This window comes from Scyliorhinus canicula, chromosome 14 (genome assembly GCF_902713615.1).
Source record: "Scyliorhinus canicula chromosome 14, sScyCan1.1, whole genome shotgun sequence".
In the NCBI taxonomy this organism is placed as follows: Eukaryota; Metazoa; Chordata; class Chondrichthyes; order Carcharhiniformes; family Scyliorhinidae; genus Scyliorhinus; species Scyliorhinus canicula.
This window is the reverse complement of record NC_052159.1, coordinates 82,935,805-82,960,753: the sequence shown is the minus strand read 5'-3', so window position 1 is coordinate 82,960,753 and position 24,949 is coordinate 82,935,805. Positions and strand designations below refer to the sequence as shown.

General features: G+C 49.4%; 1 protein-coding gene across 6 annotated transcripts in view; it reads left to right on the top strand.

Annotated features, from left to right (window-relative positions):
- Positions 1-24,949, top strand: part of dlg2 (discs, large homolog 2 (Drosophila)) — a 1,378,721-nt gene that overhangs the window by 744,819 nt on the left and 608,953 nt on the right. For all 6 annotated transcript variants that reach the window (XM_038818412.1, XM_038818411.1, XM_038818410.1 and 3 more), the window contains one exon: positions 4,044-4,182. In XM_038818412.1, the coding sequence (XP_038674340.1) occupies positions 4,044-4,182 (139 nt within the window). The remainder of the gene's footprint in view (positions 1-4,043; positions 4,183-24,949) is intronic.

The following is a 24,949-nucleotide window of genomic DNA, read 5'->3' as shown; positions in this document are numbered from 1 at the left end:
AAAGCATGAGCATTTCATCCTGCTTAATGGAATGCCTGGAGAAAAGCTGTCAGGAAAGGCGTCGAAAATGCAGAGGACTAAAGGAACAAACCGACAGTGGAAAAGAGAGTCCGACAAAAGGAAATAACATGAGTTAATCGCAGGCTAACACTATTCATCTCGGCCACCTGTGGAAGAGATTGCCATTCATGAGTCAGCCTCTACAGCCACAACAGATGACATTCAATCCAGAAATAATATACACCCCGAGTGCAGTCCATTGTCTCCCCAGCTGGATGGAGAAACCCACCACCTGCTTTCCATCTCTATATTTGAAGGTCCCTTGCGATTCTCTCTAAAAGTGGCTCCAACCTGGATGGCTTCAAGAATGATCCTCATGTCAGGTTTTCAATCTCACCATCTGAGATTCTATCCCCCTACCTCTGAGTACACTCAAGCTTCACCATCCCAGCACAACCTCGGATCAGTAAGAAGTTTTACAACACCAGGTTAGAGCCCAACAGGTTTGTTTCAAATCACTAGCTGTCGGAGCACTGCTCCTTCCTCAGGTCCCTCCTGAGGAAGGAGCAGTGCTCCAAAAGCTAGTGATCCGAAACAAACCTGAAACAAACCTGAAACAGACTGTGCAGAGTCTGCACGTCCTCCCCGTGTGTGCGTGGGTTTCCTCCGGGTGCTCCGGTTTCCTCCCACAGTCCAAAGATGTGCGGGTTAGGTGGATTGGCCATGCTAAATTGCCCATAGTGTCCTAAAAAGTAAGGTTAAGGGGGGGGGGGGGGGGGGGGGGGGGGGGTTGTTGGGTTATGGGTATAGGGTGGATACGTGGGTTTGAGTAGGGTGATCATTGCTCGGCACAACATCGAGGGCCGAAGGGCCTGTTCTGTGCTGTACCGTTCTATTTTCTATGTTCTATGTAAACCTGTTGGACTTAACCTGGTGTTGTAAGATTTCTTACTGTGCTCACCCCAGTCCAACGCCAGCATCTCCACAACCTCAGATCAGCATGCCAAGCAGATCACCATTGCTCCAAAAGAACACATTTGCCCCAGTGGCCTGTAACACAGAGTCACTAACCTTCAGCTGCCTTCTTGAATCTTCCAGGTTTCCGTCCTGTCCAAGTTCTTAAAAGTCTGCTCCCTGCAGCCCTTTTTTCAAGTTGGAGCCTGTTGCTCTGCTCCTCTCTTATAACTTAACTTAACAGGGCTTTCTCTGTCCCCTGTTTTTAATCCTTTACCTGGGACTTCCTTTTGGGACCTCTCTCTACCTAACTTCCTAGTTTGGGACCTTCCCATAACATGCTCCCTGGAACACATACTCACGATAGTGCTTGCCTTTTCGAGCTATTCTTCTTTCTTCTGGGCAGGCATGTAAGGCTGGTCCTCGGCCTGAAGAATATAAAAATATTTCACTGCGCATGTGTGGCCTGTTCACAACCGGCGCATACACAAACGCCCAAGGGCAGTTGGGAATCTCGACCTCTGAACTTCAAACTAAGGTAAGTATAGATTTAATCCCAATAGCAATTTCTTGGCCAATAAGAGTTGACTTGCCAACCAATCAGCATCCCTTTTCTCCTATTTTGATTGTTTAAAATTTGGCTTTGTTGTGTTTGTCCTGATATGTGCAAGGCGAAAAGCTTCACAACCTGTCTCCTTTTTCAGAAATGATGGGCGGGATCCTCCGACACCGGGCCGGGTCGGAGAATCGCCGGGGGTGGGGGGGGGGTGCAATTCACATGACGCCGATGGCGCAGCATGGTCGGCCTGACGCCGGTCGGGAGCCGCTCAACGCGGCTCCCCCGGCGATTCTCCCAGCACGATGGGCCGAGTGCCCACCGAGTTAGGCCGAGTCCCGCCGGCGCGGTTCTCGTATGGTCCTACACGCCGTGGCCTCGGTGTTAATGTTGCGGGAGGTGGCCTGGTGGGGGGAGAGGGGATCCGACCTCGGGGGGTGGGGGGGGGGCACCCCGGTGGCCTGGCCCGCAATTGGGGCCTACCAATCGGCAGGCGGGCTTATCCTGGTGGGGGCCTATGTTCCTCCGTGCCGGGCCCCTGTCGTTCTCCGCCATGTTGCGTCGGGTCTGGCGTGGAGAAGGCAATCCACGCGCATGCGTGAATTCACGCCGGCTGCAGCGCCAATGCGTGGACCCACGGTGCCCGTTCTGACGCCCAGAGCGGCAGCTGGAGCAGCGTGAGGCTCTCTAGTGCTGGGATGGCCCCCTGTGTGGCGCAGGATCGCTGCCCCATGGGACCTGTTGACGCCGTCGTAAACGGCTCCGCCCCAGAATCAGAGAATCCCACCTAATACTTCCCACATTTGACTGTCACACCACACATTAATAGAAATCCCCAATATGAGGCTCCCACAAGGGCTCATACATGGCAATGCCCCGCCACAGGTTTGCATTGCTCGGCTGCCAACCTGGCAGTGCCAACTGGTGCTAGGCATATGTGCCGGGGCAGTTGGGGCAGTGCCAGTCGGAAGTGCTAGGGCACTGCCAAGTCATGATCCTGTCACCCCCCGGGGGGGGCTATACTTAACCTTGCGCCCCCAAAGCTGTTATAAACCTCACCAATGTGACATCATATCAGTGAGGTATGAATATTTAATGAAGGGGGGATCATGTTCCAGGAAGGCCTGTGAATAATAAAATTGATTAAAATCCAATTAAATTCATTTTCCACCCTTTGCGGGTGTGAATCGCATAACGTCACTTCCGAGGAAAATTGGAAAACACGGGGCGTATTCTCCGAAGTGTTGACGCAGGGGCAGAATTTGTGGACTTTCACGACATCAAAACTGATGTCGAACCTGGATCAATTCAGCAACTGTTAAGGAGCTAGTACTGGTGCCACATGGAACACAATCGATTCCAATGAAAAACTGTGTGGGATTTTCCGGGTCCGTGATTGACACTCGGGAGGCTGACAAGCTGCAGCCATACATACACATTACAATCCCCATGTACACTCATCCCAGCCAATAAGATGGTCTCTTGTTGAGCTGGAGTGAGCCCATACAGCTGATGGGTCGGCCGGGGCTACTCCTAGGGGGGTAGCCTGGTGGTACACCTATACAACCCGTGGCCCTAAGTTCACAGTGGGCTGTTAGCGGCATGCGCAGCTGCATGGCTGCCTTGCTAGCTGCAGCAATGGTGTTCCGTGCCCATCCACCCCGACCCACAGCCCACCACCTGGTCACCCCCCCCCCGTTAATCCCCCCAATCCTGGCAGAAGCGCCCCAGCGAACGGCAGCAAAGTATGGCAATGTAGGACATTTCCGTACTGCCTATCTCTCCCTCAGCAGCCACAATGCCGGTTTCAGGAATTTTGAAAACACAAATGAACCATGCCATTGTGAACTCAGCCCATCAGAGGCAGAGCATCGCGGAGGCCTGGGAGAATACCGGGTCGGGCAGACTAATGACATGCAAATGGTGTTTACTGTACGTGCGTTCTGGACTGCATTGCCGCCGCTGTAAGATGACGGAGAATTGAGATTTGGCGTCAAATCAGCACCCGCCGCGATTTTGGCGTCGTCATCTATTCTCTGCCCAAACACGTTTTGCAGTTTTGGTGTCGGCCAACGGAGAACCCCGCCCACGATTTCCCCAGGGAGAATCGCGCTTTTCGATTCTCACCGGATTTTCTGCCCATGTCACCGTTCTCTCTGATGACAACTGCAGGCTGAAAATTGCCTCCAAAAACGGGCTTGGAAAACAACAAGGATTGTAAAGGATTTCAGGAACACAGATTGATCAGTAGAATATGCAGATACAACTAAAGATGAAGGTTGAAGTGATACATTTTTTTGGGGGGTGGGGGGGAAGTTCCAGTTCTTTGGCTGTTTGGTTCAATATTTTTTTAACCTTGTTGATTGTTACATTGCACTGGTTGTACATGTTTGACATCAACTCTCCTAAAATTTCTATATAAAATATACCATTCAATTTGTTACCAATTAAAATATAATGCAGAAATGTGCCAAGTATTATTTAAGAATTTTAAAAGCAAATAAGATTGTATCTGTTTTATGTTTTTTTTTAGCTTATTCCCCTCCAATAGAGAATCACATCCTCTCCTTCGCTGGGAATGATGACGTACTGGAGACCTCATTGCCACAGTTCTCATCAGGAAGATATTCTCCTCTTCCAAAACACTTGCTTGGAGAAGATGACGTCAGCGGGTAAATTTGCTATGGACACTGTTGTATTTATTTTAAATTTTGATTCTAACCCACATGTGTTTGTAAAAACTAATCTTAAGGAAATGTCAAAATCTGTGTAGTAAAGTGAAAACTCTATGTCGAATGTGTGGCTGTTTTGAGGCACTTATTTCTTCCGACACAGTTTTTTTATGGCTTTATTCAGACCATTGTTACATTATACTATAATTCCACTTTGCTTCCCAGGTAGACTGTGAGATGAATCCTTTCGTTATCCATTGGCATCAGAATTGGAAATAGAATATTGTTCTAGATGGTGTGAATTCTGCGGTCCAGTTTTTGTTAATGCTTTCATAAATGGAATCGTAATTTAGCAGCACTTTAGTAAAGTAAATGGTTTAAAAAGATTTTTAAACCAGTTACAATGTCCTTTATTGTTATATTTCTTTGTTGCCGCAAAGGAGGTGCCGACATTCTGGATTATTTCAAAACATGATGGGAGCTCCTAGCTAGCACTCTCTCTCCCTGGTTGAATGTTATTTTTTTTATAGCTTTGCTTCCCCTGAGCAATTTGTGCTTGTTATCATTTGTCAATCTCTGAAGTATCAGGTGGAGTTAACAAATCAATCGATGTTTGCAGTTTCCTTTTGAACAACAACATTGATGATTAACTCTGTGTTGTAGCATGTAAAGTGTTCCTGAAAGACATTTGGAAATTTGTTTGCTCTTCTTGCCAATGTCCACTGGTCCTTTGACCCTTTGATCAAATGCTTTAATGATTGCACAAAATGCTTAGCCAATCCATTCATTGCAGGGTGATACGGAGCTGACTTGATATGGTGTTCACCATTTCCCTTCAAGTAACCCTTTAGCTCCATCAAAGTAGACTGATATCATTGTCAACAACAAGAATGCTCCAGACTCTGAAATGAGTTCAACGTGTTTATTGAACTATTAACACAGTTCTCAAATGAGTTTGTCTCTCTGCTAATTTAACTGTAGTAACTCATTCTAACTGTACCAGCTTGCTCTGAGCCACGTGCTGGGGTATAATGCTGCTGATCAACCCTGTCTAACTCTCTAGATGTCTGTCTGTGGAAAGAGGCAGGGTGTGAGTGCCTCATCCCTTTTTAGTGTTTATGTCATGCCCCCTTGTGGTGATGCCACCTCTGAGCATTCTGACTGCCCAGAGTGTCCTATTCTGAGTGTTCATTGGTTGCATGTTTGCATATCATGATAATTGGAATCTCCTCACATGAGTTCCAAGTCTCACAGTCTTCATCAACTGCATCCATCCACCTGTTTTCCCACCATTACGGATCCTGACACCTAGGGTCTATCTTCAACCAACTTCCTCCCTTCCGATTTTTATGGAAAATAATATGCACAAATGATCCCCTTTACTACCAGCAACTAGAATTTTTTTCCATTTTGTCTGACTGTAGTCTGACTTTTTCCCTGAGTAGTAGCCCATGCAGTCAGCAGACTTCAAAAGCCCCATTTTAGGCAGCCCATTTTGCTTTTTCACGTGCATGGTCCCTCCATCCCAGACCCTACTGATTTTAACGACAAGCAAGTTTCCCCAAATGACAGTCTTCTTACTCACAGTTGCAAGCAGAATTTGTGTGAGTGAGTGAGTGTGTGAGTGAGGCAAAGATAGAGAGAGAAAGAGAAAAAAAAAGAGAGAGAGAGAGAGTGAAAGAAGGAAAGAAAGAAAGATAAATAAATAAATTGATCTGCCATTGCTCCCGATGCTGTCTCCACTGTGAGTCAAAAAATTCTGTGCAGTGATTGTTCCTGCCTCAATTCTCGTCCCGTTTGCCCTTCTGTTATATTTCTTTGTTGCCGCAAAGAAAAAGGTATGGAGGAACCCAAATTCTGGATTCTTTCAAAACACAATGAGAAATTTATTAAAAGTTGTTGCTCATACAATCTAAGATGGAGATCTCCGTAAATAGCGGGCAAATACTCTGCTGACATTACTACACGTCATGTGATGTTTAACCAGCGAGGATCTATGCTCTGAGACATAAAAGTTATGGTTTGCTATTTGAAACCTGGGGGGAAATTCTCCCATCGGGAGACTAAGTCCCGACCCCGGAGTGAAAACCGGAGTGTTTCACTCCGGCGTCGGAGGCCGCTCCTCGCCCCCTATTCTCCCACGCCCGGAGGGGGCTAGGAGCGGTGCCGCGTCATTTACGCGTGCTGGGCATTTGCGCTGCGTAAAAGCGGCGCCGCGTAAATGACGTCACCCACGCATGTACAGGTTGGCCGGCACCAACCCACGCATGCGCGGTTGCCGTCCGCCCTGCTGCTGCCCCGCAAGAGATGTCAGATGGATCTTGCGGGGCGACGGAGGAAAGGAGTTCCTCCTTCAGAGAGGCTTGCCCGCCGATCGGTGAGCACCGATCGCGGGCCAGACCCCTTTTGACCCCTTTATCCCGCGGGACAGGGCATCTGGGGGCTCGTTGAGCTTCCCCGGTCGATACATAATATCGTAATTATAGGTGGAGAGTTCGATCCTCCACCTCAGAATTTTGTCATTTTTAATTTTGCCCCTTTGCGAGTTGTCAAACATAAAGGCAACCGATCTTTGGCCGGTGATGAGGGTGAACCTTCTACCTGCGAGGTAGTGCCTCCAGTGACGAATAGCCTCCACAATGGCTTGTACTTCCTTTTCGACTGAGGAGTGTCGAAGTTCCGAAGCGGAGAGGGTTCGGGAGAAAAATGCGACTGGTCTCCCTGCCTGATTTAATATGGCTGCAAGAGCTACCTCTGAGGCATCGCTCTCAACCTGGAAAGGGACGGATTCATCCACCGCCCGCATGGCCGCTTTGGCGATGTCCTCCTTGATGCAGTTAAAGGCCTGGTGAGCCTCAGCTGACAGGGGAAAACGTGTGGCCTTAAATAGTGGGGGGGGGGGGCTTTGTCCGCATATTGAGGGACCCACTGGGCGTAATACGAAAAGAATCCCAAGCACCGTTTGAGGGCCTTGGGACAATGAGGGAGAGGGAGTTCTGGGTCCCGACCCGGCATACGGTCCGGGTCGGGACCCAGAACTCCGTTTTCCATGACATAGCCAAGGATGGCTAGTCTGGTCGTGCGGAAAACGCATTTCTCCTTGTTGTATGTGAGGTTAAGCTTCTGGGCCATCTGGAGAAATCGGTTGAGGTTGGCATCATGGTCCTGTTGGTCATAGCCGCAGATAGTGACGTTATCCATGTACGGAAACGTGGCCCACAGCCCGTACTGGTCCACCATTCGGTCCATTGCTCGTTGGAATACCGAACCCCAATTTGTGACGCCAAAGGGGACCCAGAGGAAGTGGAAGAGGCGGCCGTCGGCCTCAAACGCCGTGAAGTGGCGGTCCCCCGGGCGGATTGGGAGTTGGTGGTATGCAGACTTCAGATCCACCGCGGAAAAAATCCAATACTGGGCGATCTGATTCACCATGTCTGCAATCCTGGGGAGGGGGTACGCGTCGAGGAGCGTAAACCGATTAATAGTCTGACTATAGTCGATGACCATGCGGAATTTTTCCCCGGCAGAGAGCTCAGTACCTCAGCCTTGAAGTCTGTGAAGCAGCACAGGAGAGCAGCTTGTTGCTCCTGGGCCCACAGCCTCCACTCCTCTGGAGCTCCTCCGGCTGCCATCTTGGATTCCTTCCCCCGTTTTTTCTGGGGAGCTGCTGCCGTTTTTTCCCCATTTCCACTCCGAGTTCGAGTCATGGACTGCAGGGAAAGTCGTTCAGCACACCTTCCCCCACCGGGAGACGTCGAAAAATTTCCGTTTTGGGCTCTAAAAAGAGCCGAAAAGTCCGTTTAAAACGGGAGCTCCCAAATGTGTGGCTTCCTATGTCATCGCAGCCACCGGAAGATCATAAAGTACCCTTTTTAATGATATGTTCCCGTTCATTATTTTCAAAAAACCTCAACAGCAGTAAGATATAACTTTCACAAATTTAGAGATTTTTTTCCTTCAAATTTTAATTGTTGTTGGAGAACTTAAACAAAAACTAAAACTTGTTTTTCTTTTTCTTTCTGTTTCTTTTACCTTTCTCTCGCAATCCAAACATTAAAAATGTTTCTTTATTTTGCTTTCTTTGCCTGATTGGTTACTAAATTAATTATTCTAACTTACACTTCCTGATTCAAACTTTGTGATATTCATTCACAATAGATCATTTGAATAGATGAATGAGATGTACACTTGCTTGGCCTGCTTACACTCCTAGATGACCTACTGTTTCGAAATCTAGCAAACAGCAACAGCCATTTCAAACATCATAGGAATTAAATTGGCAAAGACAGCTTTTGATCACCCACAATATTAAATATTGGCCCATTACTGGGGATAGGAACGTGGGTCGTATAAATTGTAAGTTTTGTTTCCATTATCGAAATCTAGAGTATTTTCTAGCTGTTTTTCTAAGTTGTGTAATAGTAATGTGAAATGCTGCTTTTGCTTTTCAACTCTGAGTAAATTTGAAAATCATCAGGAGGGCTCACCCTATGTCAAATGATGGTGCAATGAAGCAACATGGTCAGACGAGGACATGCTATTTAGATATTTTTATCCATTGGTTGGAGTGTCATAAATCCTGGAAGAAATCCTCAGGCCTCTCTTGTCTGACCCTTTCTCTCTCTCCTTCCCCTCACTGACATTTGTTTGGAAACCCTCCACATCCACCAACGCTAACCTTAAAGCCTGTCTAATTTCATAGAATTTACAGTGCAGAAGGAGGCCATTCGGTCAATCGAGCCTGCACCAGCCCTTAGAAAGAGCACCCTACTTAAGTCCCCACCTCCACTCTATCCTCGTAACCCAGCAACCACACCTAACATTTTTGGACACCAAGGGCAATTTAGCATGGCCAGTCCACCTAACCTGCACATCTTTGGATTGTGGGAGGACACCAGAGCACCCGGAGGAAAACCATGCAGACACGGGAAGCATGTGTAGACTCCACACAGACAGTGACCAAGCCATGAATTGATCCTGGAACCCTGGAGCTGTGAAGCAACAATGCTAACCACCGTGATATACTGTGTCGGTGGTGTGCTGTGGTGGGTTAACATCAGCCACAATGCCAGAGATAGATCCTGCCAAGCAGGTCAGCAGGATGCATATGGACTGTTTGGGTCATAGCTGCAACCGCAGGCTATCTTGTGGAGGGGATCTCCCTCTGCTATGAAAGCTGTCATCTGTGGCCACAGCATGTTTTTTATCATTTACATCTCGAGATAGTGCCTCCAACTTCAGGGACGAAATTCTCCGACCCCCCCCCGCAGGGTCGGAGAATCGCCCGGGGCCGGTGAAAATCCCGCCCCCACCGTGGCCGGAATTCTCCGCCACCCGAGAATTGGCGGGGGCGGGAATTGCGCCGCGCCAATCGGCGTGCCCTCCATGCCGATCGGCGAGCCCCCTGCGGCGATTCTCTGGCCCATGATGGGTCAAAGTCCCGCCGCTGAGAGGCCATCCCGCCGACGTGGTTTCAACCACCTCTGGTGGCGGCGGGATTGGCGGTGCGAGTGGGCCCCCGGGGTCCTGGGGGGGGCGCGGGGTGATCGGACCCCGGGGGGTGCCCCCACGGTGGCCAGGCCCGCGATCAGGGCCTACCGATCGGCGGATGGGCCAGTGCCGTGGGGGCACTCTTTTTCTTCCGCCGCCACCATGGCCTCCACCATGGTGGAGCGGAAGCGAACCCCCCTACCGCACATGCGCCGGTGATGACGTCAGCGGTAGCTGACTCACCGGCGCATGCGCAAACTAGCGAAGGCCTTTCGGCCAGCCGGCCGGCGGGCGCCAAAGGCCGTTGGCACCGGTTTTGGCGCCATTCGGTGTGGCACCAACCACTCCGGCACGGGCCTAGCCCCCAATGGTGTGGAGAATTCCGCACCTTTGGGGAGGCCCGACGCAAGAGTGGTTGGCGCCACTCCGCTACGCCGGGACCCCCCGCCTCGCCGGGTAGGGGAGAATCCCGGCCCAGGTGTGCTCAGAGACTCCCATGTACAGACGCAGTCCAGAGACTTGTGCACTGCCATTGGCCCTCCCAGTTCCAGAGCCTGCCTTCCATCCTTAATTGTACGAGGCTCCTAGAGGCCACTTCTTAATTGGTTGCCTCCATGGAAATGCCCTCATGTGACCTTCCTCAATCGCCTCTCCTAGGTCTTGACCTGGAAACTGCCCAGCTTTGTGATCAGAACTAAAATTCAGCCCTTCGTCTTACATGGCTTTAAATTGAAACCAATACTGGTGAGATTTTATTTGACTCTAGCAGCTGAATATAAGTTTGTAATTTGGTTGCCGTTGAGTAGAAAGTCAATTCCACAGGCAATTTCATCTTCAGTTGAGTGATGAAACTCTGAAAGTTATACCTCATAATTACCCTGACCTTATTTTGAAATTAGTTAAATGGAAGACGTTATGAGTTACAGCCTCATATTTAAGCTAGAATCTACATTTTAGTTATTGAAGTGGAAAGTCTGGCTACACCTTTGCAAAATGCGATAAATCGAAAGGGTTGGATGGTTTAATTTTACAGTGAAAGCTGATAACTACAACTGGGTTTTCTTGTTTATCCATTTGAGTGGCATCTCTAGTTGTTTGTGTGCATGCTGGCAGGAATGATAAGAGAGCCATGACAAGCAGCTATGTTTGAATACATTTCACTTAAATGCAGCTTCCATATTGGGGAAAGCTTGCTTCTTGTATTTGCAATATGCAAGTACTGTTTTATCCATTTCAGTTGAATGGTTATTAATATTTAAGTTAAATTATAGGCTTTAGATTATTTCTAAATGTGTACTGCTACTGCACTTTTAAAAGATGAACTCTCAGCGCTCTTCCCACTCATGTTTGGTGAAGTTTTCAAAAAATCTGATCATCTTCACTGGTGTAGGCTTTTAACTGCATGTAAATAAAAGGCAATCGCAAATTCTTTTTATTAAATATGCTGTCACAGCTGGAAAAAACTGTCAGAGCATTGATGGTTCTTGTTAGAATAGTGAATGGACACATAATTTGCTCTGTGTTTAATTGCAAGAAATCTCAACTATAGTCAGGGATATGCAGAGGGGAACCTCATGGTCTCTTATTACAAGGAAAGGGAATTCAGTGAGTTAGTTAACTCAGCTCAACTATGTGTGAATATGAAAGTTAAGGAACATTGACAGATGCTGCTTACCATGCATAATGCAGGCTGCTGGGAGTTTACAAAGAAGCAAAGAGAAGAAAGTAAACTTACCATTTGAGTGACAAGGCATTGCTGTCCTTAATTTTCCTGAAAAATCTTTTGACAGAGCATCAGTGTGCTCATATATTAAAACAGTTTCATCTCGGATATAGTAAAAAGTCACCTGTTTCTTAAAAACCAATAGACCTGGTATTCCCTGTATTCAGTAGCAAATTTCTAATTCCATCCCCACACTCTTATCCCTTTCAACAATTGTTGGTAAAAGTAATACATTAAGTGTCAGAATATGCCTGTGAAGAACAGCTTATAAGGATGTGGAAGCATTGGAAAGAGTGCAGAGGAGATTTACCAGGATGTTGCCTGGTATGGAGGGAAGATCTTATGAGGAAAGGCTGAGGGACTTGAGGCTGTTTTTGTTAGAGAGGAGGTTAAGAGGTGACTTAATTGAGGCATACAAGATGATCAGAGGATTAGATAGGGTGGACATTGAGATCCTTTTTCCTCGGATGGTGATGTCCAGCACGAGGGGACATAGCTTTAAATTGAGGGGAGATAGATATAGGACAGGTGTCAGAGGTAGGTTCTTTACTCAGGGAGTAGTAAGGGCGTGGAATGCCCTGCCTGCAACAGTAGTGTACTCACCAACACTAAACGCATTCAAATGGTCATTGGATAGACATATGGACGATAAGGGAATAGTGTAGATGGGCTTTAGAGGGGTTTCACAGGTTGGTGCAACATCGAGGGCAGAAGGGCCTGCACTGTGCTGTAATGTTCTATGTTCTATATGTATTCTCATGGGAATGATTTTACCTGAAGCGTCCTGTTTCTAAAACCTCCTTCATGATGGTAAAACAGCCCATTATTTTTTTCTGTGCTCTCAAATTATGGAGTTTTCAGTGATATGCCTACTCTGGGATCAATATGAACAAATGTTTCACTTCAGCAGTGAAATTGTTTTACATTGCAGTTTCAGCGAGCGGAGCACCTTGTTGTAAAAAACGGGGCTATGTGCAGCTTTGGCTGCGTGTTTCCCGTTCAGGCTCCTTCCACATGTTTCTCGGCACTGTGAGTGCCGGGAAACATGCGGCTATACACACTCGCCGTGGGACTTTGTTCCCTTTTGGGAAGCTCGTGCCCATTATTCCATTATAAATTCTCCTGGCTCTACTCGTAACAGGCCTGCATTAGTCTTTGCTGGTAATTTTCTTTTTGCATACCTGTAGAAGTTTTTACAGTTGTTTATAATGTGTCTCATTAGTTTACTTTCTCAATCTATTTTCTTTGCCTTTATCGGTTTCTTGACCCTCCGTTACTGAATTCTAAAATAGTCACAATCCTCATGCTAACTATTTTCTTTTGACAACTTTATAAGCTGTTAAATTACAGAAATATAATATAAATATTACTCATTTGTCATGCCGAGTTGTATTTAACTTGATGATAAACAGTCGAAGTTTTCCAGTTGATGCAAATTATTTATTGAGGAACAAAATAATATACTTGTGAGTTCTTTCACTTTAATATTTTGACAAGTAATATAATTAACTAAGATTAGATTAAACTAACAATTATGATAAAGCACTACACTCTGATCTGTCACGTCTTTACTCTAGCTACACTACACTGTATTACGGGAGGACACCTCAGAGGGCAGTGAGGCTATATGGGTAGAGATCAGGAATAAGAAGGGTGCAGTCACAATGTTGGGGGTTTACTACAGACCTCCCAACAGCCAGCGGGAGATAGAGGAGCAGATAGGTAGACTGATTTTGGAAAAGAGTAAAAACAACAGGGTTGTTGTGATGGAAAACTTACAAAGAATTTACAGTGCAGAAGGAGGCCATTGAGCCCATCGAGTCTGCACCAGCTCTTGGAAACAGCATCCTACCCAAGGTCAACACCTCCACCCTATCCCCATAACCCAGTAACCCCACCCAACACTAAGGGCAATTTTGGACACTAAGGGCAATTTAGCATGGCCAATCCACCTAACCTGCACAACTTTGGACTGTGGGAGGAAACCGCAGTACCCGGAGGAAACCCACGCACACACGGGGAGGATGTGCAGACTCTGCTCAGACAGTGACCCAAGCCGGAATCGAACCTGGGACCCTGGAGCTGTGAAGCGATTGTGCTATCCACAATGCTACTGTGCTGCCCCCAATATTGACTGGGGACTCACTTAGTGCTAGGGGCTTAGACCGGGCAGAGTTTGTAAGGAGCATCCAGGAGGGCTTCTTAAAACAATATGTAGACAGTCCAACTAGGGAAGGGGCTTTACTGGACCTGGTGTTGGGGAATAAGCCCGGCCAGGTGGTAGAAGTTTCAGTAGGGGAGCATTTTGGGAACAGTGACCACAATTCAGTAAGTTTTAAAGTGCTGGTGGACAAGGATAAGAGTGGTCCTAGGGTGAATGTGTTAAATTGGGGGAGGCTAATTATAACAATATTAGGCGGGAACTGAAGAACCTAGATTGGGGGCGGATGTTTGAGAGTAAATCAACATCTGACATGTGGGAGGCTTTCAAGTGTCAGTTGAAAGGAATTCAGGACCGGCATGTTCCTGTGAGGAAGAAGGATAAACACGGCAAATTTCTGGAACCTTGAATAACGAGAGATATTGTAGGCCTCATCAAAAAGAGAAGGCTGGGAACAGACAAAGCCTGTGTGGAATACAAGGAAAGTAGGAAGGAACTTAAGCAACGAGTCAGGAGGGCTAGAAGGGGTTACGAAAAGTCTTGGCAAATCGGGTTAAGGAAAATCCCAAGGCTTTTTACACGTACATAAAAAACTAGAGCGTAGCCAGGGAAAGGGTTGGCCCACTGAAGGATAGGCAAGGGAATCTACGTGTGGAGCCAGAGGACATGGGTGAGGTACTAAATGAATACTTTGCATCAGTATTCACCAAAGAGAAGGAATTGGTGGATGTTGAGTCTGGAGAAGGGTGTGTAGAGTGCCTGGGTCACATTGAGATCCGAAAAGACGAGGTGTTGGGCACCTTGAAAAATATTAAGGTACATAAGTCCCCAGGGCCTGATGGGATCTACCCCAGAATACTGAAGGAGGCTAGAGAGGAAATTGCTGAGGCCTTGACAAAATCTTTGGATCCTCACTGTCTTCAGGTGATGTCCCGGAAGACTGGAGAATAGCCAATGTTGTTCCTTTGTTTAAGAAGGGTAGCAAGGATAATCCAGGGAACTACAGGCTGGCGAGCCTTGCGTCAGTGGTAGGGAAATTACTGGAGAGAATTCTTCGAGGCAGGATCTACTCCCATTTGGAAGCAAATGGACGTATTAGTGAGAGGCAGCATGATTTTGTGAAGGGGAGGTCATGTCTCACTAACTTGATAGAGTTTTTCGAAGAGGTCACAAAGATGATTGATGCAGGCAGGGCAGTGGATGTTGTCTATATGGGCTTCAGTAAGGCCTTTGACAAGATCCCTCATGGTAGACTGGTACAAAAGGTGAAGTCACACGGGATCAGGGGTGAGCTGGCAAGGTGGTTACAGAACTGGCTAGGTCATAGAAGTCAGAGAGTAGCAATGGAAGGGTGCTTTTCTAATTGGAGAGCTGTGACTAGTGGTGTTCCGCAGGGATCAGTGCTGGGACCTTTGTTGTTCATAGTATATATAAATGATTTGGAGGAAAATGTAACTGGTCTGATTAGTAAGTTTGCAGACGACATAAAGTTTGGTGGAATTGCGGATAGCGATGAGGACTGTCAGATGATACAGCAGGATTTAGATCGTTTGAAGACTTGGGTGGAAAGATGGCAGATGGAGTCTAATGCGGACAAATGTGAGGTAATGCATTTTGGAAGGTCTAATGTAGGTAGGGAATATACAGTGAATGGTAGAACTCTAAAGAGTATTGAAAGTCAGAGAGATCTAGGTGTACAGGTCCACAGGTCACTGAAAGGGGCAGCACAGGTGGAGAGGGTAGTCAAGAAGGCATACGGCCAGGAGCTCCAGCTTGGCAGCCCTGGTCACGGCTCATCTACCGCTGCCGCCGGCCAAGTACTCTACCAGCCCGGTAGTGGTGGCGACCCTGCGGATATGGGGCCAGTGGAGGAGGCATGTAGGGGAGACGGGGGCGTCGGTTTGGGCGCCAATCTGCGACAACCATTGGTTTGCCCCCGGGAGTATGGATGGGGGGTTTCGAGTATGGCGGCGGGCGGGGGTGGGAAGGGTGGGCAATATGTTCCTGGAAGGGAGATTTGCGTGTTTAAGGAGCTTGGAGGAGAAATTTGGGCTGGTAAGGGGAAATGATTTTAGGTACCTACAGTTGCGGGACTTTGTTCGTAGACAGGTCCCATCTTTCCCATGCCTCCCGCCAATGGGGATCCTAGTCTCTAGGGGGAAGAAGGGGAGGGTAGAGTCTCGGGTATTTATAAGGTGCTCATGAGGGAGGAAGGGTCCCAGACAGAGGAACTGAAACTTAAATGGGAGGAGGAGCTAGGCAGGGAAATGGAGGACGGCCTGTGGGCAAAAGCCCTGAGTAGGGTAAATTCAACCGCAACATGTGCCAGGCTCGGCCTGATTCAATTTAAGGTCGTTCACCGGGCCCACATGACGGTGGCTCGGATGAGCAAATTCTTTCGGGTAGAGGACAAATGCGCTAGGTGCGCGGGAGGACCAGCGAACCACGTTCACATGTTTTGGGCATGCCCTAAGCTGAGGGGGTACTGGGAGGGATTTGCGGGGATCATGTCCCGGGTGCTAAAAACAAGGGTGGTGATGAGTCCAGGGGTGGCAATTTTTGGGGTTTCGGAAGACCCGGGAGTCCAGGGGGATAAAGGGGCCGATGTTTTGGCCTTTGCTTCCCTGATAGCCCGGCGACGAATACTATTGGCGTGGAGGGACTCAAAGCCCCCGAAGACTGAGTTGTGGCTTGCGGACATGTCGAGTTTCCTGGGTATGAAAAAAATTAAGTTCGCATGAGGGGATCTGTACAGGGGTTCGCCCGGAGGTGGCAACCATTTATTGACTTCTTTGCGGGAGAGTGAGCGTCAGCAGGGAGTGGGGGGGAGGTGGGGGAGGTTTGGGGGGGGGGGGGGGGGGGGGTAGAGTAGAGTAGAGTAGGAGGGAAAAAATGGCAGGTAGTACCGGTGGGAGAGGAGCGGGCTTGTACAGTATGTTACAATTGAAGTATTGAAAGTACATGGATGTTTGCACATTTTTGCCTTGTTTGCTTTCTTTCTGTTGATGTCTGTAACTGTTTACGAAGCCAAAAACTACCTCAATAAAATTGTTTATTAAAAAAAAAGAAGGCATACGGCATGCTTGCCTTCATTGGCCGGGGCATTGAGTATAAGAATTGGCAAGTCATGTTGCAGCTGTATAGAACCTTTGTTAGGCCACACTTGGAGTATAGTGTTCAATTCTGGTCGCCACACTAACAGAAGGATGTGGAGGATTTAGAGAGGGTGCAGAAGAGATTTATCAGGATGTTGCCTGGTATGGAGGGCATTAGCTATGAGGAGCAGTTGTATAAACTCGGTTTATTCTCACTGGAACAACGGAGGTTGAGGGGCGACCTCATAGAGGTCTACAAAATTATGAGGGGCATAGACAGAGTGGAACGTCAGAGGGTTTTCCCCAGGGTAGAGGGGTCAATTACTAGGGGACATAGGTTTAAGGTGCGAGGGGCAAGGTTTAGAGAGGATGTACGAGGCAATGTTTTTTACACGGAGGGTCGTGGGTGCCTGGAACTCGCTGCCGGAGGAGGTGGTGGAAGAAGGGACGATAGTGACATTTAAGGGGCATCTTGATAAATACATGAATCGGATGGGAATCGAGGGATACTACGCAGGAAGTGTAGAAGATTGTAATTTAGTCGGGCAGCATGGTCGGCACGGGCCTGGAGGGCCGAAGGGCCTGTTCCTGTGCTGTACTTTTCTTTGTTCTTTGTACACACACACAAACCTACAGAAAGAGCGGGAAACTTCTTATATAGGGACTGTTAGCGTTGCCATCTAGTGATCATCTGTCTGTACTGACTGCACATTAACTAATCATGTATTAACATATACATGGATCACTACATAAGCTTCTTCCTTTCGTTTGTCATCCACAGTTGAATCACTTTTCCTGTTGGGTTTTATGTCGCAAAGGAATGCATATTTGTTACAAACCATGCATTATTCTTTAAATGCTGGCTAGCCACTGCCAGACTACCATCCACCTTTTAATATAGTTTCCCAATCTACCGCATTCAACTTGCTCGTCATACTTTCGCAGCTTGTTTTGTTTCGATTTAAAACACTAATTTCAGATTGAACTACATCACTTTCAAACTTTATACAAAATTCTATAATTTGCATCCCTAAAGAATCCTTTCCAATAGGTTATTAATTAGCCCATTCTCATTGCACAATACAGGATCTAAAATAATCCATTCCCTTGTTCCCTCCACCTCCTGTTCCAGAAAACCATCTCGTATACATTCCAATAATTTGTCCTCCACATAATTAGTGCAAATTAAGTTTATGCAGTCTATATGTAGATTGAAGCCCCCCAGGATTACTGTATTAACCTTGTTACGTGCACTGCTTCCTGATTTATACCATGCCCTACATTACCACTGCTGTTTCCTATCATATAAACAACTTCTACAATCTTTGTCTCCCTTGCTGTTTCTCAGCTCCACCCAAACTGATTCTACATCTTCATCTTTCAATTTAAGATCCTCTCTCATGAATGTACTGATCTCGGGCAGAATTCTCCGCCCCCGAGATTGGGCAGAGGCGGGAATCGTGTCACGCCGGTCGGCGGGCCCCCCGCGCTGGTTGGCGGCCCCGCGTGGCGATTCTCCAACCTGTGATGGGCCGAAGTCCCACAGCTGACAGGCCTCTCCCGCTGGCGTGGTTTAAACCACCTACCTGACCGGTGGGATTGGCGGCGAGGACGGGCTCCGCGGTCCTGGGGGGGGGGGGGGGAAGCGGGGCGATCTGACCCCGGGGGGTGCCCCCACGGTGGCCTGGCCCGCGATCGGGGCCCACCGATCGGCGGGCGGGCTTGTGCCGTGGGGTCACTCTTTTTCGTCCGCCCCCGCCATAGCCTTCCCCATGGCGGAGGCAGAAGAGACGGTATGACATCAGCAGCCGCTGACGCTCTGGCGCATGCGTGGACTCATTTCGGCCCTGGCTGGCGTGGCGCCAAAGGCTGTTCACGCCAGCCGGCGGAGTGGAAACCACTCCGGCGCGGGCCTAGCCCCTCAATGTGAGGGCTTGGCCCCTAAAGGTGAGGAGACTTCCGCACCTTTGCGGCGGCCCGAAGCCGGAGTTGTTCATGCCACTCCGACACGCCGGGACCCCCCGCCCCGCCGGGTTGGGGGAAATCCCAGCCCTCATCTTTTATTACCAGTATTACCTCATTGATTTTTCCTTTTTGCCTATCCTTCCTGAATGTCTAATGTTAGGAAATAATTAATGTTCCCTGGTATTTAATTTAGAATTGGTGTTTTAATTCTTGAATTGACGCACGTATTGCTTAATAAACTGCACCAAATATAAAAGGCATACAGATGACACTATGGTATTGTTGGAGAAGTGATTGCTGAATACAATAAACTTGGAGTCGAAGAAGTCAAACTGCTTGACTAAAATCGAAAAAGAGGAACTCTGAAGTTTAATTGGGCGGCTGAATTGGCTAGCTAGATGAACAAGACCGGACGTCAGTTTTGATGTTTCAAAACCAAGCACTGAAATGAACAATCCTAAAGTTGAAGAAATTGAAACAATCCTAAAGTTGAAGAAACAAAACATTGCTGAAATTAAAACTGGAGAATTGTGTTTTGAAATTCCCACATTTAGGTGATGTTAGACAACTGATTGCTTATAGTGATGCAACCTATGCTAATCCCTGTGATAGCTTTTCAATTGTGGGAGGATTTAGAATTTTTCTCCTGAGGGAGAGGTAAATGTTGCCCTTTGGCATGAGAAACTAAAAAAATAGGAAGTGTGACAAAAAATGCATTGGTAGCGTAGACATTTGTCCTAGTGGAGGAAATAGATATGGCATTTTTTTTTGTATCCAGGATCTTGACTGAAAATTTAAATGGAACAAGGTAATCAGGAACCGTGCCTATGGAGTGTCACATAGACAATAAATCCCTTTGGGAGAATGTCCACTCGACAAAATGCGTCAGTGAATAGAGATTACGGATTGACAGAGCCTACTCTTCATTGGAAATAATTCCTGATCATAACGCTTCACTGGGGGACAGTGCCAGATGGAGTTTTAATAATTGCAAAAAATTAACCTAATAAGGAACTGTCAAAGCCTACTTTAACAAGCTGTATTGATTATTGATCCTTTCATCTCTGCATAACAAACACAAAGGCAATAATCTCAGGGTGGCCCCAATGCCATTTAATAGTGAAAACAGAAATAGGAAGATAGAGCAAATAAACACATGACTAGAGAGGTGGTGCAGGAGGGAGGGCTTTAGCTACCTGAGGCACTTGGATCGGTTCTGGGGCAGCTAGGAAGATGGGTTAAATCTTATCAGGGATTAACATCCCAGCAGGGGGTTTGCTCATGCTTTGCGGAGGGTTCAACTTAGCTTGGCAGGGGGAAGGGAACTTGAGAGGGAATTCAGATAGGAGAAAAGCGAAGCTGGTAATGAAGAATGAAAAGCAATAAGTGAAATTGATAGGCAGAGGAAACAAAGGTCAGCATCAGATTGGATCAAAAAATGGAAGAATGTTAAACATTCTACGTTAAATTTTCCCTCATGTGTGAGTAACACTCTGCCCCTACTCTCTACTGCTGAAAATGGGGTCTGTCATAAAGTGGGTGGGACTTCCACATCCAGGTCCTGACTACCATTTTTAAAGGTCCAACATTAGTGTACTAATGTGATGTGAAGTACATATTCTATGCATTCCAGTGATTGGCTGGTTGAATCAGACAGCATGGGCGGTATTCTCTAATCCCGTGGCAGAGTGTCCACGCCGTCGTAAACACCGGCGCGTTTTACGACGGCGTGAACGGGCCGCTGCCAGGACTAATTCTGGCCCCTACAGGGGCAGCATGGCACTGGAGCGGTTCGCGCTGCTCCAGCTGCCGACCCCGGTGCAAACTGTGCGTCGCAGGATCCACGCATGCGCAGTGGCGCCGGCACCAACATGTGCATGCGCAGTGGCTTCCTTCAATGCGCCGAATCTGACGCAACATGGCGCAGGACTACAGGGGCCGGCGCGTAGGAAAGGAGGCACCCAGCCAGAGAGGCTGGCCCGCCGATCGGTGGGCCGTGATCGCGGGCCAGGCCACATCGGAGGCCCCCCCCCCCCCCCCGGGTCAGACCCCCACTCACTCCCCCCCCCCACCCCACAGGCCGCCACCCGACCCTTCAACGCCGAGGTCCCACCGGCTCAGAGCATGTTAAAACGTCGCCAGCGGGACTCGTTTTTTTTCTTACGGCTACTCGGCCCATTCGGGCCGGTGAATCGGCGGACCAGCCGCGTAGAGCAGCCCGCGACCAGCGCTGTGCAGCGGAGAATCGTGTGCTGGCGTTGGGGCGGCGTGGCCCGGTCGCGGGGATTCTCTGGCCCAGCCCAGGGCAGGGTGAATCCCGCCCCATGTTCCTTTGATTGTTTGTAAAAGCCATATTCGATCAGCCTGTGCATGCAAAAGCCAAAACAGAATATTTACTGTTAGATGGGATTCCATAATTGTGTAGCATTTTCTGAATGTACTAATAGCTACACGAACAGATAATTAGTCCAATTTAAAATAATTAGTCCAGATTGTAAGGAGGGTCATTTACACTTGATAGAAGTGACATTCATGCATCGGGGCCTGTTCTCTGCAGCCAAAAGGAATATATTCAAGCCTCGCACATTTTTTGATTAATGCAGGATTTCTGGGAGCTAATAGTTGATGCACCATCAATTGGACACGAGGCGAAGATACGATCCAAACAAAAGGCTTTAATATACAAGATGTGTGCCCGGCAGCAGACGTACAGAAGAAATGGCTGAGTGCCGGGAAACACAGGTTCTTATTTCCCGCCCTGTAGGCGGAGCTACCTACCTCTCTCAGCCAATCGGCTGAGAGGCACATGCCTTACCTGGGCCAATGGGCAGCGAGTCCTCTGCACCAATGGCAGCTCACCTCTGAAGGTACCATAATCGCCCTAGTCATACTACCACATTCACCCCTTGTTCAAAAGGAAGCCGGCGGGGTGCGGGGGGGGGGGGTGTCCCGTGAGTCCGTGAGACTGGTAGTATGACTAGATATGTTCACGTCGTGCCGTTGCATCGATGGCTGCCCTCTGACCCGTAGCTAATATTCAAGAGGAGAACAGAACAATAACTGTGTACAGTGTGCAATAATCAGGGCGGGGGGGAAATGGGTGAACAGTGAAAGAACAAAAAATCACAAGAGTCCATCCGCAGCCAGAAATCCATCCGTAGGTCACATCGATTCAATCAATCGAGTGGGCGCCCTCGATGTCCTGCTTGACCTGCGTAGTGGTGCCGGTGACGTCGGAACGGTGGTCGTCCGTGACTCCGGGAGCGATGATCTTGCTTCTGTGTCCGTACCCGTAGTTGGAGCTAGCGGGGGCCAGGCCGGGGGATGGGGTCCCTGTCCGCTGAGCTGTGGGTGCGTCGTTGCTGGAAGCAGTGGGTGTCGGGGGGAAGGGGGGGGGGGGGGGGGCGGGTGCGGGGGGGTGTGGCCGAGATCCGGGGGGTGCCAGGTCCCGGAGGGAGACCGTGTCCTGTCGGCCGTCGGGATACTCCAAATACGCGTACTGCGGGTTCGCGTGGAGCAGCTGGACTCTTTCAACCAACGGGTCCGACTTGTGCACCCGCACGTGTTTCCGGAGCAGAATGGGCCCGGGGTAGCCAGCCAGGTCAGGAGCGGGGTCCCTGAGGATGACTTCCTGGGAAAAACAAGAAGTCGTTCGTGAGGCGTTTGGTTAGTGGCGGTACAGAGAAGTGACCGGATTGAGTGGAGGGCGTCTGAGAGGACCTCTTGCCAGTGGGAGACTTTTGCACCGTAGGGCCAGCAGGACGGTCTTCCAGACCGTACCGTTCCCCCTCTCGACCTACCCGTTACCCCGGAGGTTGTAACTGGTTGTCCTGCTGGAGGCGATGCCCCTGCTGAGCAGGAATTGACGTAGCTCGTCGCTCATAAAGGAGGACCCCCGATCACTATGAATGTATGCGGGGTAACCGAACAGGGAGAAGATGGTATGCAGGGCTTTGATGATGGTGGTTATGGTCATGTCGGGGCAGGGGATGGCAAACGGGAAACGGGAGTACTCGTCAATCACATTGAGGAAGTACGTGTTGCGGTTGTTGGAGGGGAGGGGACCTTTGAAGTCCATGCTGAGACGTTCAAAGGGGCAGGAAGCCTTTATCAAGTGCGCTCGTTCAGGGCGGTAGAAGTGCGGCTTGCACTCCGCGCAGATGTGGCATTCCCTAGTGACTGTCCTGACCTCCTCGATGGAGTAGGGAAGTTGCGGGTCTTAATGAGATGGGAAAAGCAGGTAACCCCGGGTGGCAGAGGTCCGCGCGGAGGTGGTCCACTTGTGCGTTAGCACAGGTGCCGCGGGACAGGGCATCGGGAGGCTCATTTAGCTTCCCAAGACGATACAAGATGTCATAGTTGTACGTGGACAACTCAATCCTCCACCGCAAGATTTTATCGTTCTTTACCTTGCCCCTCTGTGCATTATCGAACATGAAGGCCACTGACCGTTGGTCTGTGAGGAGGGTAAACCTCCTGCCGGCCAGATAGTGCTTCCAATGTCGCACAGCTTCAACTATGGCCTGTGCTTCCTTCTCGACCGAGGAATGTCGGATTTCGGAAGCGTGGAGGGTCCGGGAGAAGAAGGCCACGGGTCTGCCCGCTTGGTTGAGGGTGGCCGCCAGAGCAACATCAGACGCGTCGCTCTCGACCTGAAAGGGGAGGGACCCGTCGATAGCGCGCATCGTGGCCTTTGCAATGTCTGCTTTGATGCGGCTAAAGGCCTGGCGGGCCTCCATCGACAGGGGGAACGTGGTGGACTGGATGAGGGGACGGGCTTTGTCTGCGTAATTGGGGACCCATTGTGCGTAATATGAAAAGAAGCCCAAACAGCGCTTGAGGGCTTTGAGGGAGTGGGGGAGGGGAAGCTCCATCAGGGGGCGCATGCGTTCGGGGTCGGGGCCTATCACTCCATTACGCACTACGTAGCCGAGGATGGCTAGACGGTCGGTGCTAAACACGCACTTATCCTTATTGTAGGTCAGGTTAAGGAGTTTTGCGGTATGGAGGAATTTGTGGAGGTTGGCATTGGTGTCCTGCTGGTCGTGGCCGTAGATGGTGACATTATCGAGATACGGGAAGGTTGCCGTAAACCGTGTTGGTCGACCATTCGGTCCATCTCCCTTTGGAAGACTGAGACCCCGTTCATGACACCGAAAGGAACCCTTAAAAAGTGGTAGAGTCGCCCATCCGCTTCGAACGCAGTGTACTTTCGGTCACTCGTGTGGATGGGGAGCTGGTGGTAGGCGGACTTAAGGACCACTGTGGAAAAGACCTTGTACTGCGCTATCCTGTTAACCAGGTCGGAGATACGTGGGAGAGGGTACGCGTGCAGCTGCGTAAACCTGTTGATGGTCTGACTGTAGTCTATGACCATCCGATTTTTCTCCCCGATCTTAACCACCAGCACTTGTGCTCGCCAGGGGCTGTTGCTAGCCTCGATAACCCCCTCCTTCAGAAGCCTTTGGACTTCGGACCTGATGAAGGTCCGGTCCTGGGCACTGTACCGTCTGCTCCTGGTGGCGATGGGTTTGCAATCCGGGGTGTGGTTTGCAAACAAGGATGGGGGATCGACCTTAAGGGACGTGAGGCTGCAGACAGTAAGGGGGGGCATAGGGCCGCCGAATTTGAAAGTTAAGCTCTGGAGGTTGCACTGGAAATCTAACCCCAGGAGTGCTGTCGCGCAGAGGTGGGGAAGGACGAAGAACTTATAATTTTTAAATACCCTCCCCTGGACCGTGAGGTCCACTATGCAGCACCCTGTTATCTGGACCGAGTGTGAACCGGAGGCCAGAGCGATTCTTTGTTTAACCGGATAAACGGGAAGTGCGCAGCGTCTTACCATGGCGGGGTGGACAAAACTTTCCATGCTCCCGGAGTCCAACAGGCAGCTCGTCTCGTGACCGTTGAAGAAAATCTTCGTGGTCACCATGGAAAGCGTGCGGGGCCGTGACTGATCCAACGTCACTGAGGCGAGTCATGGCAGGAACTCCGAGTCGTCATCCGGCAGCGAGTGGTCACTTGCGGGGTCCTCGGTGCCATTCCAAGATGGCGGCGCCCGTCAGCCGCACATGGTGGGGGGTGAACAAAATGGCGGCGCCCTGGGATCGCACGTGAAGTCGGGGGCCCAAAATGGCGACGCCCGGTGATCACTCGTGGGGGGTGGGGCAGAGAGGTCCGCGGGCCGCTTAGGGCGCGTGTGGAGCGCAGAGGGGGGACCCGCGGTCGCTGCTCGGGACTGCAGCGACCGCTTTGGACTGGCAAACAGTCGCGTAGTGGTCCCTTTTGCCGCAGCCTTTACATGTTGCGGCGCGGGCCGGGCAGCGCTGGCGG